At 38.9% G+C, this 18,681-nt stretch overlaps 1 protein-coding gene across 6 annotated transcripts in view; it reads left to right on the top strand.

Moving 5' to 3' along the window:
* The window catches only part of RCOR3 (REST corepressor 3), a 36,729-nt gene that overhangs the window by 5,691 nt on the left and 12,357 nt on the right, over window positions 1-18,681 (top strand). For 3 of the 6 annotated variants that reach the window (XM_014598138.3, XM_014598141.3, XM_019483214.2), the window contains exons 3-10: window positions 2,318-2,395; window positions 5,452-5,504; window positions 5,620-5,781; window positions 7,382-7,543; window positions 7,998-8,122; window positions 9,255-9,357; window positions 16,496-16,714; window positions 18,016-18,093. In XM_014598138.3, coding sequence (XP_014453624.1) covers window positions 2,318-2,395; window positions 5,452-5,504; window positions 5,620-5,781; window positions 7,382-7,543; window positions 7,998-8,122; window positions 9,255-9,357; window positions 16,496-16,714; window positions 18,016-18,093 — 980 coding nt within the window. The remainder of the gene's footprint in view (window positions 1-2,317; window positions 2,396-5,451; window positions 5,505-5,619; window positions 5,782-7,381; window positions 7,544-7,997; window positions 8,123-9,254; window positions 9,358-16,495; window positions 16,715-18,015; window positions 18,094-18,681) is intronic. The other 3 variants (XM_014598139.3, XM_014598140.3, XM_006274099.4) reach the window with 3 other exon arrangements.

Here is an 18,681-nt window from a genome sequence, read left to right as displayed (position 1 = left end):
CTAAACATTGATGGTTCCACTTATCTTCCGATTCTGACCTGTTGAGCTTTCACTTTCATCCTGCAATGGCTTGCTGGGCCTTGAGAGCATCTTCTTGTATTACAGTATAGGGTGAAGCTAAAGACGAGTTTGTGTTTGTTTTTGCTCTTAATTTGTGAGCTCTGTTTTGGAACAGGCTTCATGGCATCAAGTCAGGGCATTGAGAAGGAGGCAGACATCAGTGTGGATGTTTAGTTAGATTTGACCAACACTTTTGAGAATAGGGAATGATATAATTGGAGTGGCCTAATTGTTTTATGGTCACTGAAAGATGATATTTATGACTGAAATAGCAGTTAGTCCTTACAGCTATGGACCCCCGGAAGCTGTTGGAGCGTTACTGTGCCATCAGTCATGGGGACTACTTGCTGCTAGGTTGAGCCTACTGCATGGACAAAAAGTTAGCATGCAGTCCTAAACCATTAACCTTTCACATGTCATGGTAGAAATGTTCGTTCCTGAAGGACAACTGTAGAGAAGACAGAGACGCACTGTTCTCTGTGGCCATATGGAACGAGACTAAGAGCAATGTCCTCAAACTGCAGAAGATGAAATTTAGGATGGAGACTTGGGAATGCTTTCTGATTGTGAGAGTGGTTAAGCATTGAAACAGGCTACCTAGAGAAGTTCAGGACCCTGGAAACTTTCAAGAGCAGGTTCAGTAGAGGGCTGGACTAGGTAATCTCTTGAGAGATCTCTACCAGCCCTACTTTCTTAATGTCGGAGGGTGTTATAACTAGCATGTAGTGAGAGTCATGAGTTTTGGAGACTCCCGGGGTTTTTTTTCTAATTAAAAGGGGGGGAAAAAGCCACAAATTCAGCAAGTTGTTCTTCTATGGTAAGCTAGCTATCTATATTTAATATTTTATATCTATATAAAAATGTGTGATATATCAAAGAACAATGTATATGTGTATATATAATCTCTCTCGCACATTTAGGTCTGATTTTTTTTTTTTGAGTGCTAAACTATCTTAAATGCACTTCTCCCTGGGAGCAGTAGTCTAGTGCTGAGCACTTATGAAAATACAGCTTGCAGTTCAAGTTGAGAAACAGGACTGTGTTTTTAATTTTGCAGAATGTGACTGATCACTTACTTGTTTTTAATGAGTAGTTCACACATTGTCGCTTTCACGTAGTGATTTGAAGCATCTGCAGTTACAGACTTTTTCATACAAGTGTTGTTACTGTACTTCATGAAATTTTAAGTTTTAAATTTTCTTCTTAACTTAAACATTTATTAGTGACTGAGATCCAGAATATAATTTAGTCAAAGATGTTCGTCTTAAACTTGGATATTTCACAAACATAATTTTTTTTGCATCTAGTCTGCTGATTTATATTATAGTGGTTCTCCTATACTCTCATTTTTAATTATCTGATATCAAAGAATTCAGCTATCATTGACAAATTGTGCTGTCGAGTTCAGCTGTCATTGACAAAGGTTTGACTTGTTGGTGACTTATAAAATAAATGCTTGTAGTAGATTTGAATAATAAATATAAATATACCACCACATTTAGCCTCAACTGGCACACTTTCTTGTCTAATAACAGTAGAAGAGGATAGTAATTTCATTGTATCATAAGTACTAAAAAATCTTTCTAGTGTGTTCTCCCGCCCCCCCATATCAAAATTGTATTGATTATAGCCGTATTGGTTTAAGGACAGAGGCAGACAAGGTTCTTTGGGTAAATGTGATATTTTTTTATTAGACCAACTAAATAGTTGGAAAAATTGTTCTTTACAAGCTTTCAGGCACAAACACCCTTCTTCAGGCATTCAGAGTGTCAGTTGGTGTTTGCGTGTTCTCCACAACTTTCATACAGCATCTGTGATTTAAATCAGGATCAGGCATAATCCAGCTCTTATGGCTAGTAAGTGCTGCAGTCTCTGTATCTGCTAAAGCAGGTTATAGCTATGTCAGACTTGCAGAAGGGATGCCAGTAGTGTGGAAACTGATGTATATATTGTTACCACTTTCAACAAGTTAGGAACTACTCCTGCACCATAAACCCTAAAATTTGCAACATCTCTAGCAAGCAGCTTTACATTATCACATTTTGATAACTGGAATTATATCAACTATTCAATTGGAAATGGTACTTAGGAGTGATTTAAAGAGATGTAACCCAGAGACAATCCTTGTGGAGCTGCCCTGTTGGACTAAGATTTCTGAATGGTCTCTTTAAGCTTTTGGCTTTATATCCTATTCTTATAAATGTGACCTAGAGAACCATGCATTTACAAACACTAAAAGATGTGACTTTTCTTATAGGTGCTACAAAATATACTGATAAAGACAATGGAGGGATGCTTGTGTGGTCTCCATATCATAGTATTCCAGATGCCAAGTGTAAGTCCTTTTTTTTTGTTCTTTTTTTTTTTTCCCCTAAGAGATTTGCATGTGTTAACTGCTTCTGATGCATAACTGTCTACTCCTAATTTTTAGGAGGCAGTTACACTTTTAGTGGAGATCAAAGAAATTACACTGTGGATGAAACAACAAAGTTGCTGGGGTTTTGGGGGGTTTTTTAAATTATTTATTTATTTATTTTTCTTTCTCCTTTCCTTTTCTTTTTATTTCTAATCAGAGAATTGGGAGAAAGGAAAGGAAGGCTGTCTGCTAGAAACCTGTGCTAGGGTCTAATTAAGCTTTGAGACTTCATTAGAGAGATCCATTATTATCAACTTTTTTTTTTGTACTAACGTTAGGGCAAAGGTAACTTAATCATGTGGAAATTTTTCATGGTATCCTTTCAGGAGAGAGATAATTGCTATGAAAGTTTGCATTGGTGAGTTATAGCAGAGGGGATGCTGTGGGACTCCATGACTTATTATAATGTGCAGATGCAAATGACTGCTGCTCTCTTGGTAGAAAAAACTGAGCATATCCTGCTATTTCCCTTCAAAATAGAATTTTTAAATGGAGAAATGCTGCATCTCACCAGTGGTTTGTTTAATTCAGTACCCACCCTCCAACATCAAGTGCTTCAGGGGAAGAAACCTTGCAAAAAGTCAGTTATGCAGTATAGAATATTTTAACAAGGTTTTTTTCCTCTCACCCCCAGTTGTTAAGAGTTTGATCTAGATCCTTAAGCTTGAGCATTTATATCCCCTCCAAAGCTCTTGTTTTACCTTTTAACACGATGGTTGTAACTCTGGATATTTTTCTGATTGCCTACTCTCTAATCCTGTCAAACTCTCAGCTGTCATAATTTGTGGTAATAAACTCCAAAGTCTTGGACCTGATATAGGTAAAATATTTATTTTATATCAGTCTTGAATTTGTTGCCTTTCAATTTAATTGACAGCCTCCTGAATTTTGGATTAAATGACAGAGAAGGAGTTTCCATGAGGAAACGAATACAAATTGAGAACAGATTTTATAGGCTTCTCAGCAGTATATTAAAGTTACCTTGGTCATTAAATGATGGCAAATATTCCAATTCAATAACATGTGTAGTGTAAAAGTTTTGAGCTGACCTAGGAATATGTAATGAAGTAGGAAACATTGTTGGTGAGGTAGTGCATCCAGGCTTAGGTGGATTTGTGTTTTTGTGGAGTTTTTATAAATTACACACTAGCGAAGTTCAGTTAGTTTTCAACTGATATCTTTAAACATCTCTTGAATCTTGATTTCCTTGAATGCCCTCCTTAGTGGGGTTTTGTGAAAGATCCACCATTCAACAAATTGGTGGTAACTTAAAAAAACAAATAAACACCTCCCCATACGTTGGTAAATACCATTTGGTACAGTTAGTAATAGTGGTGCCTGTGCTTGATGCTGTAAAACTGCAGGAGAGAAACTTCCTGTACCTCGGCTTTTCTGAAGATTAGCATGTGCTTAATTGTATATGCTTTAGAGAGCCTCTGACTCTTGTAGTCTGCTTGCATTGTGCGGTTAATTGTGAATATAACTTTTTTGCAGAACAAGGGTCTATTAAAGTAAGCAGTGTATGAAAGGAAGGATAAAGAGATGCAACATAGGGAAAAGTGCCATATTAGGTAGAAGATCAGATGACTACCAACTGGTCACAGACAGATTTTAGACCTGAAGTTTCTAGAGCAGTAATGACCAGAGCAGTAATGTTCTGGAGTAGTCTTCCAAACAGAGTAGTGGAGGCAAGGAACATGCATTGCTTCAAGATGGAGCTTGGTAAGTTTATGAAAGGGACATTGTAATGGAGTGTGGGTGTCCATGAGCAGTAATCGGAGCATGTGATAAGTGAAGTTGTATATTTGGTACCCTTTTATGGACAGGGTTTAAAGGAAATGGAGTCTCAGTGGTGGAGGTTCTCTGTAATACTAGGCTTCAGGGTTTCTGCTGGTCGCCTGGAAGAACCAGGAAGAATAGCTGCTCCCATGCCCCCCCCCCCCGTGCTTTGGGCATGCAGGGCTGTCCCGCTGATGGCTTGCAAGATGCATATGGCTCCTGAGGGGTTAACCTGAAGCTCCTGGTCCAGGCAGTGCTTACCCATCCTCTTACTGCTGCCACTGCTGTCTCCAGGCTCCCTTTTTCTCTACCAGCTTCAATTTCCTGCACATCCCGGGGGCAGGCCAGGGTGAGACAGCGTGGCCTGTATGGCTGAGCGGAATTCATGACCTGGGGACCCTGAGTGGCGCAGGGGCAGTGGCACAGTGTGTAGTGGTGGGGAAGCCTTGGTGGTATGGGACCAAGCAGCATAGTGTTGAGAAGGTGGTGGGGTGGGGGGTGCAGTATGGTACATGGCCAGGGAGCCTGTGGTCTCTAGCCACTTAGAAGTTGTAAAGCCCTGGCTTAAAATATTGGCTACAGAAGTAGAAGTTTACTTGAGGTTTGCTGGTGTTCCTTCCTGTACTTTGAAACTTTGCTTACAGTCGGCCGATGGTCCCAGCTCATGTCCTCAGCATTGTGTCAGCTGACATATTTCCAGTCAGGAGGAAATTTTCCTTCCAGCTCAGCTTGGTAATAAGGACTGTAGGGTTTGGTTTGGTTTTTTTTACCTTTGCCTTCTCTTTAGTGTAGGCTGCCCTCTCTTCCCAAGGATTGCCAATGCTTATTATGCTAATAAATTCCCTGCTGTTGTCAGCAAGCTTGTCTCTTTTGCTCCCTGCCTTTGGCATATTCATTATGACAGTCTCATTTCCTTCCCCGAGGGCATTTAGTGGCTATGGTGTGTGAGGCGTCCAAGTGGATGATGACCTTGCAGAGCCTTTGGACAAATGGTTGCCTACAAACACGGGGAACTGGACTTCTAGAACAGGAAGCTCTTTGCAGTCCTGTGCACCTACATTTGCACACCTACATCTTTCTCTGCTTTCCCACACTCGGTGACCAATCTTCTGTAATCTTATAGTGGAATTAATAATTCTAGAAAAACTAACTCTGGCTTGGTGTTTTTTTGTTTTTTGTTTGTTTGTTTTTTACAGTGGATGAATATATTGCAATAGCAAAGGAAAAGCATGGATACAATGTGGAACAGGTAAGTGCACTAAATGAGAGTGGTGGTCTAAGATTTTGCTCAGTGTAAAAGTATATCACAGTTTTTTGTTTACTACTACTTCTGGCTGCCATTAATTAACGCTATTTCTCTTCAGGCCCGGCAGCAAACACAGCAGTTTTATGGATCTGCATACAGTTGTGGTCTGGATTCTCTGCAAAAGATTGAACTCTTTATTTTCATGACATGCTCAGCTTGTAATGTCACTTTTGAAAGGTTTGGTATGTTTCTTGATATGCTGGGCATGTCATGCAATTGTGTATGTATATAACTTAAATATAATTTATTAAGGGAAAATATTTTTGAAGGGACTAATTATTTCTTAAATTTTGGAATTCTTGCATTTTTAAATTTTAAACAACATTGATCAGTGTTGTCTTTTGTAGATCACAGGTATTATAATTAACTGGAGATCTCTGACATGTTTTTGTTTAAAATGAAAACTCCTCAACTGGCACTTTTCAGACCCAAAGAAACAGTCAAGATATTAGAACTTTAAGGGTTTAGGAATGGTGAAAATTGAAAGTAAAAGTTTTCTGTTTTACCAGCTTCTAGATGTGTTCCTTTTTAAAGTACAGGTAAACCTTGCTAGTTGACATTCACTAAAATGTGTGTTAAATTACTGAATTATACAAATTAAAAAAAAAAAAAAGTAAAAAGGAAGGTTAGCTCAACGAGAATACTGACTGATGAGAACTTGTGACAGCACCAAGCTATTAAGTCTTATTATTCAAAGGAAAGGAAGCCGATGGCGTGGAATCTAGAGTGTGTGTATAGATTGATGAAGTATAGCTTAGCTTTTATTGTGTGTGGAAGTCTCCCCCCGCCCCACAACATTCTTTAGAGAGAAATTCAACACTGGCTAGTCAGAAGTAATTGTTTTTAAAAAAACCAACCAAACCAGAGGAATGAAATAGACCTTGATTACAGCAGAATGGGATAACAACATGTTTTGTAAACAGAGAAGGTATATGTAGTTTGGTTTGATTTTTAGACTTTCAAAGGAATAAGTGTATTGTATCCCTGATTATTGTAAGACGTTAAATTAAAGCCTTGACTTGATGGTGAGCTGCTGATCACACTTTAATTGTTTGAAACGAATTAGTTTAGTCTCTAAAATATTTAGCTCTTTTAATTCTCTAAGTCCAGTATAAGACTTGGTATAAAGTCCATGAAGGCTTCTCTAAGGCACGTCTGGTCTAACATCCTCACCAGGAATGTGGAGATATTAGTTGGTGTAAGTAGAGAGATTTAAAATGCAAACATCTCTCTTCAGCATTATAGCTAGGGGCAAGGGAAGTCTGTCATACAAGTTGGATAACTTATTTGGTGAGGGGGTTAAGGTTTGATAAGAAGACACTCCAAAAAGTGAGACTTCCACAGCAGAACTTTTATTTTTCATATCTCTAGTTTTTGCAGTTCTAAATGCTTATCTCAGTGAGTATTTTACTGCCTGTCCATGTGCAGTAGGTGGATGAAGAGTTCTGGATAGTTTTCTGGTTCTTTAACAATGCTGTGAAGTGAGACAGGAATTGGAGCCTGGTGGTCTAAAAAAGATACACAAGGAGGTCTAGACTAACGGAGAGAGAAAACAGATCAGACTTGGGCCTATTAATCTAATGTGTTAATTCTGAGATGATGCTGCCATGCTGACCTTAAGTTGACTGCAGCGTAAATAAAATGGAAAAATATTCATATTTTACAAGATTCTCTTGTAATCTGCTGTCATACACATAATAGAAGAGAGACAAAAAGTGTGAATTGCTTTTGAGAAGTATTCCATGTGGAATTTTTATAACATGTAACTGCACTTTACAAGAAGTCTGATTAAAAACAACAGGCCTTGTTTCTCTTCAAAGGCACTTGGCATGTTGTTCTGGCATAAACATAACATTGAGAAGTCTCTTGCGGATCTCCCTAATTTCACTCCTTTTCCTGATGAGTGGACAGTTGAAGATAAAGTCCTGTTTGAACAAGCATTTAGTTTCCATGGGAAGAGCTTTCACAGGATCCAGCAAATGGTAAGGTAATATTTTTGGTTGTATATATTTAGTTGTTATAATTTTACTTGCATCCAAGTGTTTTTATTAGGATAAAAATCAATTTGGCCAAATTTTCTAGAGGCATGTCCAAAGAAAAGGTCTTTGCTCCAAATAGCTTTAAAAACTAAAACATAATTTCTGTTCTTACACCTACAGTTTCATGGAACTGTAAGTTTCTTACTTCTTTTCAAAAGTACCATGAGAGGGTTTTTTTGGGTAAAGCATAAAATGGCTTGTGATTAGAGCAAAAAAACTGTGACACTGATTTCTCTTTATGCATGGGTATAAATGCATTTATATATTTTATACCCATGCATTTAAATAATACTTCTTATGTATGGTTGTTTATAACTTCAGCATAATTACCTTTACTGAGTGGAGTTAATAAATACTATTTGTATTTTTTTTTTTCTATTTGAATTAATTTTTGTAGCTTCCAGACAAAACCATTGCGAGCCTTGTAAAATATTATTACTCTTGGAAAAAGACTCGTTCTAGGACAAGTTTGATGGATCGACAGGCTCGAAAACTAGCTAATAGAAATAATCAAGGTGACAGGTAGGTTGCTTATTCTTTAAATAACTAAGTGGCCTAGATACTTAATCTTGGGTACAGGTATGGCTGTACAAACTTAGTGTAAGTGCACTGGAGGAAACATTTCTAGAAGTCTGTTCATTTATTCGTATGAAATACAGTAACCAAATGACAGAACAAGCCATAAATTAGTTATTCATGCAGTTTTTGCCCTTCTGCCACCCAGTGGTAGGGGTGGAAGGGTGCACATGCAGCAAAAAGAGCAGGGTTTAAAGGCATCATCACTGCACTGCAAACTGCTGCCACAATTTAGGTAGGTCCCTAAGTATCAAAGAGCCCTAGTGCAGAAAGACTGCATGTGTGTTGCAGTGGTAGCGTCTGTATCTCAGGAATCTGGTTGAGAACCATTGCTTTAGCACTTCAAAATTCTTGCAAAAACATGCAGCACCAGTACTATCTGTTTCTGCATACCTCTGGTCTTTTTGGGAAACTGGAAGCCAAGGTACACAGGTGGTTGCTAGGGGTGCTTGCAGACATCCTTTCTTCCCCCTCCCCCCCCCCCCCCCCAAGCTCTTTACTCTAAGCTCAGCGCATTCCGGTGCCAAGTCCCACACATGACCAGAAAAAGCATGACATTACTTCAACCTAGTTCACCTGACATCTGTAAAGATCAGGTGCTTTAATGAGGCCTTTTAGGTACTTTTATCTAGTAGCTGATTGAACCAGCTTTAGCTAAAAGTGCCAAAAGCCCCGCTGAAGCGCCTGATATTTACAGACACTGTAGAGGCGAGGTAAAGTAATATTCTGCTGCTTCCGGTAAAGCAATTTTTTTTTTCTGGTTTTGTTTGTTTGTTTGGGGTGAGGGGTAAGGTCTGCAAACAGCCTAGAAGATTTAAAAATTTTTTTCCCAACAAAAGACTCTTTTATACCTTGGCTATTACTGCTTTATTATAGTTTTTAACAAAGGGAAATATTTATAAAGCACTGAATATCAGAAAGAAATTAGCAAAATCATAATTAGTTGTATTGTTTATAATGACTGTATAACTGACTAAGGTGTGTCTTTGCTCCTTTAACTATATAACTGCTAATTGGTAAAAATGAAATAACACAACTGATAAATATAACCAATATGACTAATCTGTTTTACGTGCAGTGATGATGATGTGGAAGAAGCACATCCAATGGATGGAAATGATAGTGATTATGATCCCAAAAAAGAAACCAAAAAGGAGGTAACAAACACTCTAACAATGAATGTTAGTAACACTTTTTTTGTGAAGTTGTATATAAAGAATGTGAATCGTGATAGGAATGGAAAGAAGTTCCATCAAAAATCTGTTTTTTGGCATTTGGATTAAACTGTTTCTTCATTTACGGAAACAATTGCTGTACAATCTGTAACATACACTTCTTTGGTCACTGCCTAACTTCCATAAGCCCTTCTCAGTTATGTTTCTTATCAATCAGTTGCCCTCTGCTTGGTAAAATGTCTATTTACCAAACTATCTTCCTGATGCTGAGGACAGTAAGCATTTTTGTTATGCTTAAAACCTTTAAAAGGGTGTTTCTTCAAGTAAGAGAAGCTTGTTCATTCTAAGCCTTCAGGAGTTATCCATGTTGTTTTGTACCTTAGGCCATTTTTTGCCACTTTTTACTCATGCTATTCCTAATTAAAATGAGTAAACCTACTTGAAGTAAGATTTAACACATGAGTTGAGTGGAGAGAGTCCTAGATAAAAAAGCATTTTGAACAAATTCATGTCAGTTGTTGCTTTAGTAAGTAATGTTCTAAAAAAAGTGTGATGGTAGACATGACCTTATTCTTTAATTCTACAGACACTAAAATTTTTAACAGAACAATTGTCTTTTAATGAGTAGCATATTTATTTTTTTCAGGTAATACTATAAGTTACTGAAATGGAGTGACTAAAGTATAAAATACCTACAGTATTTGAAGTAGTTTGTATATACAAAGCTTGGCTGTTTTGTTAACTTAGCGCATTTTAGATATATCTTAAGCATTCTACTTGCCTCACTATTTAAAGACCTTAGAACAGGGATTGGCAACCTTTTTCTGCCATGGGCTATCCTTTATAACCCAGCCCTTTGGGGGATTGCACATCTACTTTTCCTTTTGATACCTATACTATACATGAAATAGCTTCTGTAAGCTGAGAACCCCTCTCAAAATTACAAGAAGGCTTAATAATGCGCTAATGAAATTTATTGAAATAAGTGTCAAGACTAGCTGAAGGGATGCTTGGATTGTTTATATGGCCTCAATTCAGGAGTGCAGGAAAGCATATATGTCCTTTTCTTTTCTCTTCTTCTTTGTTTTTTGTTTTTTGTTGTTTTTTTTTTTTTTTGAAGGTGGTTTCACCTTGGTACACTTGTACTGCATACAGTACTGAGATACAGGTTGCCCATGTTCAAGAAAGATAGATTCAGGCAGAACCAGGGCAGAGATGGGCTACCATGATGAACAGAGGAATGGAGAGTCTCCCATACCAAGATAAGGCTTAAGGGTATTTCTCTGCTGCTTCCATGGTGACTCCAAACCTGCTGCTGAGAAACCAGACCACTCCACTTTTTCCCACTCCTTATATTTTGTGCTAAAAGAATTCCTGCAGTCACCATTAGAGCAATGCTGTCAGGAGCATGTCCCCTCAGGACCTAAGAGCAGCTACACAACCCTTTTTTGACAAGTGGCATATGTAGAGTAGAAGCAAGTTGAGTTTTGATGCCCCTGGGTTGCATCACTTGCCCTGGAAGTGGGAAGCAAGGTTTAAATTTCCTCAATCTTGGGACAGAATTAAATCCTATGTCTGTCTTCCCCCACGCTGCCCCTTCCATGGAATGCTCTAATCCCATGGGACTTCCTCCTTACCCCTGCCCTCTACCCCAGTGAGTGCTCTAATCCCACCAGGCTGCAGGGTAGGTTGGTTGGGAACATCCCTCTTGCTTAAAGAATCGGTTTTGCAAAAAAGAAATATGATATCTGTGGGGACAGAAAAAGTCTGCAAGAGGGAGCTAGATTCTGTAGGCTAGTATTTAACATGAGATAGGAAATGGAGTCCTGGGTTCTTGTCCATGCTGTCAGGACTTGTTTTTATCCATTGACTGTGTTTGTGCATTCTATTTCCATGCATCTGAAAGACCTAATCACTGTGCTCATGGAGTCATCCCTCTTGCTTTACTCTTGGCCCTACAAGTCTTGCATTCATCACCACACAATGACTCAACTTCATCAGGAGTGCTGGATGTAGCCTCTTGCAGGCAAACCTGTAAGCTAGCGATTAGGTTACTCTCCTGGGAGAGGCAGGCTTGAATGCCACTAGGCACAGTCAGGTCTATAACTCAAGTCTCCCACTTAATCTAATTGCAAGACCTCTAGCTGGCATTTTGGGAGAGGGAGACCTCTCCCTCCTTGAGTGAAAGTGGCTGCTTTGTAAGTGTGCTCAGAGTAGTCCTACAAAATTGAGCTTCTTGGGAAAACTTGGATGCTGTTCAGATCAGGATAGTTCTGCAGGTGTCCTGAATGCAGAACTGCAGTTTCTGAGGGAACAACTGTCTTGTCTGGTGGAAAAATAACTAATAAGGTTTAAGTTTCACAGGTTTAAACAGCTGGTGAGCAGAGGTCTGTCTAGATTCTGATTTTTAGGCAGCTGAATCTAATTTTGGATTTGGCCCTAAAACTAGTTAAGCTGTTTAGTTTAGGAAACTGAAGGCTACGTGGAGAATGATTGCCCTCTACACTAATATGCAGGAGGATAAAGAATTATTTTAAGCTAAAAAAAGTGCTGGCACAGGAACAAATGTGTGTAAATTGTCTGTGAATAAACTTTAGGCTGGAAATCAGATTTCTAATTTATCAAAGGAATTGGGTTCTAGAATAGCTATTCAATGGGAGTTGAGGGCAAGCAGCCTAGCAACTTTTTAAAGATGGCATTTGATAAGCTTGTAAATCAGACTGTGAAAGGGTAGCATTGTATTTGCTTTACTGTTGGAACAAACTAGCCTGATGGCATAAAGTGCATCATATTTGTACAATAAAAATAGGTGCATCCACAACTTAATTCAGTGAAGATTTCTGGAATTGCTGCTTTTAGGGTATTGTACCAAAATCAGTGGTAACTGGCATCATCAAAAGATGTTTAGAGTCTTTTTTTAAATTGGCTTTGATCTACAGCAAGGGTTGTCAGCTGGGGGTATGTGTACCCCCCAGGCATACTTGAGAAGGCCCTGGGGGTACACAACAATGGAGCGCTGCCACGCACCATCCCATGCTGCTACGTAAGTGCTGCCTGCCCAGCCGGGGGGGGGGGGAGTAGGGGAAGCTTGCATGAGGCAGCTGCTGCCGTTCCACATTCAGTTACATGTCACCCCCTGTTCCACGTCTGGATGCCAGGGGTACACTGATCCAAAAAGGTTGAAAACCCCTCATCTAAAGCATATCTTCTAACTTCCACAAGACACTTAAGGTAGATTCAAATATGGGAGGGAGAGAAATATAATATACACATTTCCTCTTTCTCATAGAGATTAGGAAGAAGAGGAACCCATATACAGTATTATGCTGATGACAGTTTTGGATGGCAAAAGATTGAAAAGAGGAAAAACAATAAAATGTAAATGCTGAAGTAGGTGAGCTAACATGGAAGTTAGGGCTTACTCCTCATCCACATGGCTGTAAACTTTGTGGCCGCTAGTGACAAACCATAAGAACTTGGGAATTCATGCAGTATAATACGTAACTGAAATCAAGGGATTTATTCCCAGAGAGGTGTCTGTATTAGATACACGCATGGTAAAAGAACATTAATAAGGTTGTGAAGTCAAGCCCTAAAAATTAGAAAGTGTGAAGAAACCATCTTTAATGCCAGTGTTTTGTAACATTTTTAGACTTTGCTATTTAACTTTTAAAAAGTTAGGGACCTTAATGTAACTATAGGTGGAGTGTCATTAACATTGTCAATCATATTTCATTAAACCTTGTTGTCAGTTATTTATGTGCACCTAATTTGTGCTGAAACTTCTGAGGTTCATGGTTTTTCGTCTTCAGGCTATGCAGGGTTTTTTCTTTGGGTTTTTTTTTTTGTTTTATTTTGTTCTGTTTTTAGAAGAATGCTGATCAGAACTCTCGATTTTTTTTCAGTGTATTTTCTCTGTGAGGCTCCGTAGTATTCTCTTAGTTTGGCAGAGGAATACAGCCTTTAATGTTAGGCATGTCTTTTTTGAAAATCTACCATGCTAGCCAAATGCCAATTTTTCTCATGCTTGAAGACTTGGTGGGGCTAAACAGCTAAAATCTGTGAAGTCTGCCTTCTTGGAGCAGTTTTGAGCCTCTTGCAGCTGCTTCTGCTGATCAGACTTTGCCATGTGTAGCATCCTCTCAGAGTGATTGATCATGCATGGTGTTATTTTGATACCAAGTTGGGTAGAGCTGCAAGACACTCTGTAGAGTAGGGTTAGGATTCAGAATAACCTGAATAAGATGGAGACGGTCTGCAGTGAGTCAGATGAGATTCAGCAAGGAGAAGTGCAGAGTCTTGCACCATGGGACAGAATAGTCGCGTACAAATACAGACTAGGCTGCAGTGCTCCAGACCTGGGGGCTATAGTGGACAATAAGCTGAATATGAGCCAACAGTATGCTCTTGCTGCCAAAAAAGCCAACAGCATCCTGAGTTGTATTAACAAAAATGTCATTTGCAAGTCAAATGAAAAGATTCCTCTGCTCTATTAGGCACTGATGAGGCTTTACTTGGTGTACTTTGTCCAGTTTTGAGCCCCACACTTCAAAAAGGATATGGACAGTTTGGAAAGAATCCAGCACAGAGCAACAAAAATAATTAGGAGACCGGGAGGTAAAATTTCTGAGGAAAGACTGAAAGTCCTAGGATTATTTTAGTCAGAAGAGAAGACTGAATAGGGATTTGATAAGAGCCTTCAAATACCTGAAGGGCAATTACAGAGAGCATGGAGATGGACTTTTCTCAGTGGCCATAGAGGACAGGACTAGGAGCAATGGCCTGACTTGAAGCGGGAGAAATTTAGTTTGGAGATTAGGAGGCACTTCTGATCATGAGGGTAGTCAAGCATTGGAACAGGCTACCTAAAGAAGTTGTGGGATTTCCATCCTTGGAAGTTCTCGAAAGCAAGTTAGACAGGCACTTGGTTAGGATGGTTTAGTCTGGGATGATCCTGCCTTGAGCAGAGGACTGGACTAGATGTCTTTATGAGATCCTTTTCAGCCCTACTTTTCTATTATCCTATGCAACTTGTTTCTGTGTGTGCAGACAAAATGAAGGGGGAAGCCATCTGATTCAAATGTAAAATGGACAAAAATTGAATTGGGGAGTGTACTACACTGAGGCCAGTGAGTCTGGGATTGGAATATATGGGAGATGGCTCTGGGTGAGGAGGAAAGGATGGGACACATTTAAGATGACTAAAATGGGAAACCGGTGAGAAAAGTAAAGGACATGGGGAGGAATCATTGATCTGACAAAGCAACTGTGTGGAGAAAGGAGAAGTGGGATTGACTGTACGAAGTAGGATGTGTCAGAGAAAAACAGGGGAAGAGGACGGATTAGAATAGAAACTGAGGCAGGGAGGGGTATAAATTGAAACTAACAGTAGAAGCCAAAAGACTGGAGCCTGGGATTAGTTGCATTAGGACAAGGTCATGTTAAAAGTAAATCAATAGAAGAGGCCTTGTGATTAGAAAACACTCTTGCAGAGCCTGGAATGGATGACAAGATCTGTCAACAAGTGCCTGTGAAGCCCTCTAGCAAGGTGTTCCAGTTCCCTAATATTTTGCCCAGGTGAAGAGTGATTGTTCTAGTACCTCTGAGTAATGCAAGTGGAAGAAGTCTAAGCAGTGGTTTTAACTGTACCAACCCTGTTGATGAGCCATGTGGGGCTAATGATTCCTCCTAATGGAATTGAAGGGAAAGCAAATGTTCCAGTTTGTGTGGGTTTTGTTTTTCTGTTTAACCCAGAAAATTGTGCATGCAACCTGCATTAAAAATGCTCTCGAAGTTTCAGGAGTGGCCAAAATTGATATTTCCCCTTTATTCTTATGCATTACAGTAGTATTGAATTACATGATTTTTGTTTAGTTATGAATTGAAACGCTCAGAATTTGGTATTCATTTCAGGCTCTGGAAGGAAGCTTTCCTTTTCATCCAACTTTGAAGCCATTTTTGTCCTGGTTCAATCTGTACTGGCTCTGTGTTCTGATTCCGTATTTCCAGTCTCTTTGCTTAGCTGGACCCTCGTGCCTTTTACTGTTCTCTGACTTTTTGCCATGCTCCTGTACATGAACACAGAACGTGTGTACATGCTGGCTTCCAATCTTGTTTCCCCCCCCCCAGCTTCTGTCAGTCCTTGCCCCAGTATCTGCCCAGCCAGTGACTTTTCTTCATCCCAGTACCTCAGCTTGCTCTGTGAGTCTTGTTTCAGCTGTTGGCTCCCATTCCTGTTTCCTCCCACTTCTTTACCTGATCATTCATCCTTCCCCCATGCATACCCATGCAAACCGGACCATGTCATTTTCTGCAGGTCCTAGCACCTACCCCTCAGTTTCTCCTAGATCTGGCTTTTGGCTTCTCTACATCTGAAACCCATAGCTTCTTCCTCTAAGCTGTTCCAAGTGCCTAGTGCCACTTGAGCCCCTGAAGCAGCCACTAAAGGGAAAGATCACCTTCATCCCTACGTGTCTGGTCAGGAGGGAGCATGTTCTGTGGGGTTGTATGTACATATTTTTGTCAGTGTAAGTATATGTTGAAGCTCAGGCATGCCTTATGGCAATGAAATCTTCTGTGTTGAAAAAAATATACCTTCCTCTGTCCTTGCTTCTGAAAACAACTGAACCGTTTGGGCTGAAGTCTTTAAAAAAAAAAAAAAAAAATCAGCCTGAGACAAAGGGCTACATGGAAAACTGAAGCTGGGGCAGCTGAAGTTTGGCAATATTTTAAGCAGCTGAAAACAGCTTTATAATGGAGAGATGCTAGGCAACCTTCATAGGAATGTAATAAAACATAAAACATCTTTCAATTGATACCTTCTAATGAACAAAAATTTCCTGACTCTCCCCCCTCCCTTTTTGTAGTAATATGCATGCTAATAATTCTAACACAGTTTGAAAATACAATTAGAGTGGTATGGAGCCAAGCTTTAAACTTTTGAGACAAATAAAAACTTCTTAAAGGCTGACGGCAGGCCTGTCCAACAGCTAATGTGATAGCAAAACATCAGCAACAATGCTTTAATGCCCTTCTCTTTTTATAGTTTTTTTTTCTTGTTTATGTAAATCTTTTATTTAAAAAAAAAAAAAAAGTGTGTATATTTTGCTGTATCCTTTAATCACCTATCTCTTGTAAATTTAAGGGCAATAATGAACAGCCTGTTCAAACCAGCAAAATAGGGCTGGGTAGAAGAGAGTATCAGAGCTTACAGCACCGCCATCACTCTCAGCGTTCTAAGTGTCGTCCACCCAAGGGCATGTATCTGACCCAGGAAGATGTGCTTGCAGTTTCCTGTAGTCCCAATGCTGCCAATACAATTCTTAGACAGCTGGATATGGAGCTAATCTCATTGAAGCGACAGGTATCTTGGGTTATCTGCTTCATTTTTTGTTTGCTTCAAACCTTTTGTACTTGAAAGATGTATTGTCCTAATCCCTTTCTATAGGGAGACTTGTTAAATTGGTCCTTCTAGCTTGCTAGTTCTACTCGGTTGTTGTCTTTTTTTTTTTTTTTTTTTTTTTTAAATGCTCCACTCCTGTTATTGAGGGTAAAATAAAGAAAAACTATCCATGTCTAAAAAATTGCTTAAACCTTGAGCAGTTGTTGGGGGGGGGGGGGGTTGTATAACGGAAAATGAGATGGAATAAGATTCTAGTACTGTATCTGACTTTATACTCAATGGAATATCCGTGGAAAAAATTATAAGACCAAAGAAAGGAGTGGAAGAGATTCATTTATGAAGTTACCTATAAACAATAAAGGAACTTTGAATAGTGTTGTTTCTTTGTATGACTTTCTGGCTTCTGTTTAGGTGATATAACATTTACCACCTGGCTTTCTATACTACTCCCCTCCATCCAAGTGATCTAGTGGATGCAGCATTTGAGATCTGTAGTTTCTGCTGCATTTAATCCATTCTCTTCATCAGATTTGCAAAACATCCTCCCACACATTCAGGCACTCATATGGCTCTGTTCTGCAGTATGCAGATCTCTTCTGGCATATATGCAGCCATCTGTCGATCACTTCTGTGCCAACTATAAACTCTGTTAACAGGAATGTGTTAAGTGGGAGGTAAAAGCTACCCCTTCTGTAAAGTTCTCAACCTCTAAATGGATGTAATAATTCCACCATACAGCATATCAGGAGATCATGGCTAACCTGTCACCAGTAAAACTAGACTGCATTAGGAAGGTAGCTGGAAATTATTTTTTTTCCTTCAAAAAGTCATTATAGGGGAGGAAGGAAGAATTTAGCCTTTAAAAAAAAAAAAAGTTACATATACAGTTGGTCTCGCTCAACATTTTTCATGTTTTGGTTTTTAAAATTTCCTTGTTTGGAGCATTTTGTATTATTTCATTTCCTATGTGGGTTTTGGGTAATTTTGTGAAGATTTATTGTAACTTTTTTTTCCCTGGTTCATCATCCTGCTAGACAAACATGAGATCACTGTCTTTGGAAAGGCTGTTTAAATAGTTTTTTGTCTTTCTCTCCAGGATAGCATGCGTTTGTGAAGATGCAGTTAAAAGTAGAGGAGCCTTAAACCATAATGTTTCTCTCTCTAACTTAGGAGGTACACTTGTGGCAATCCTAGTGAAGATATGTGTGTAAAGTGATCAACTTTCTTTGTGGAGCTGATTAACTTTGTTGTTTTTGACCAAGGTTCAAAATGCTAAGCAAGTAAACAGTGCACTTAAACAGAAAATGGAAGGCGGGATAGAAGAATTCAAACCACCTGAGGTAAATAAGTACAAAGTGCTAAAACTTGTGCCAGTGTACTTTCAGTTGTTGAGTAGATATAATAATACATAAGTTTGAGTCATTTGCTGCTGTACAGTGTTGCATTTCAGATGTACTTTTTAAATGGAATATAAGTTATGTAATGGTAGGGGTGACTGGTCTCTAGAAGAAATCAGCAAAATATGCTATTCCTTAATATATATATAAATGGTAAAAGATTGTCACAATTACAAAAGAGGACTGTACAGCAGTCAGTGCCCTACAAAGAACTACTTTTGATGACAAAACTGTTGGCTCTTTTCTTTTTTTTTTTTTTTTAAAGTGCCCTCTGTCCATGTTTTCCAATAATCTTGCGCTATCTGTTATTTTTCATTAAATTAATAGGTTTCTTTCTTACTACTGAAACAACTTCCCTGTGAATGGGTATGCAGTCAAGTTGGAATAAAATTGTATTTTGAACAATAGAAAATACTGATCACCAGTAGCACTATAGATATCAAAGACTGCATTAAGATCTAGGGAAAGCTGTCAAAGAAATCTAGGTCTAAAATAGGGCTCTCGGTTTAATTGCTGTTAACGTGCACAATT

The sequence above is a fragment of the Alligator mississippiensis genome, chromosome 1 (genome assembly GCF_030867095.1).
Source record: "Alligator mississippiensis isolate rAllMis1 chromosome 1, rAllMis1, whole genome shotgun sequence".
In the NCBI taxonomy this organism is placed as follows: Eukaryota; Metazoa; Chordata; order Crocodylia; family Alligatoridae; genus Alligator; species Alligator mississippiensis.
Note: the sequence above shows the minus strand (reverse complement) of the source record. Positions and strands in the feature narration are given on the sequence as shown.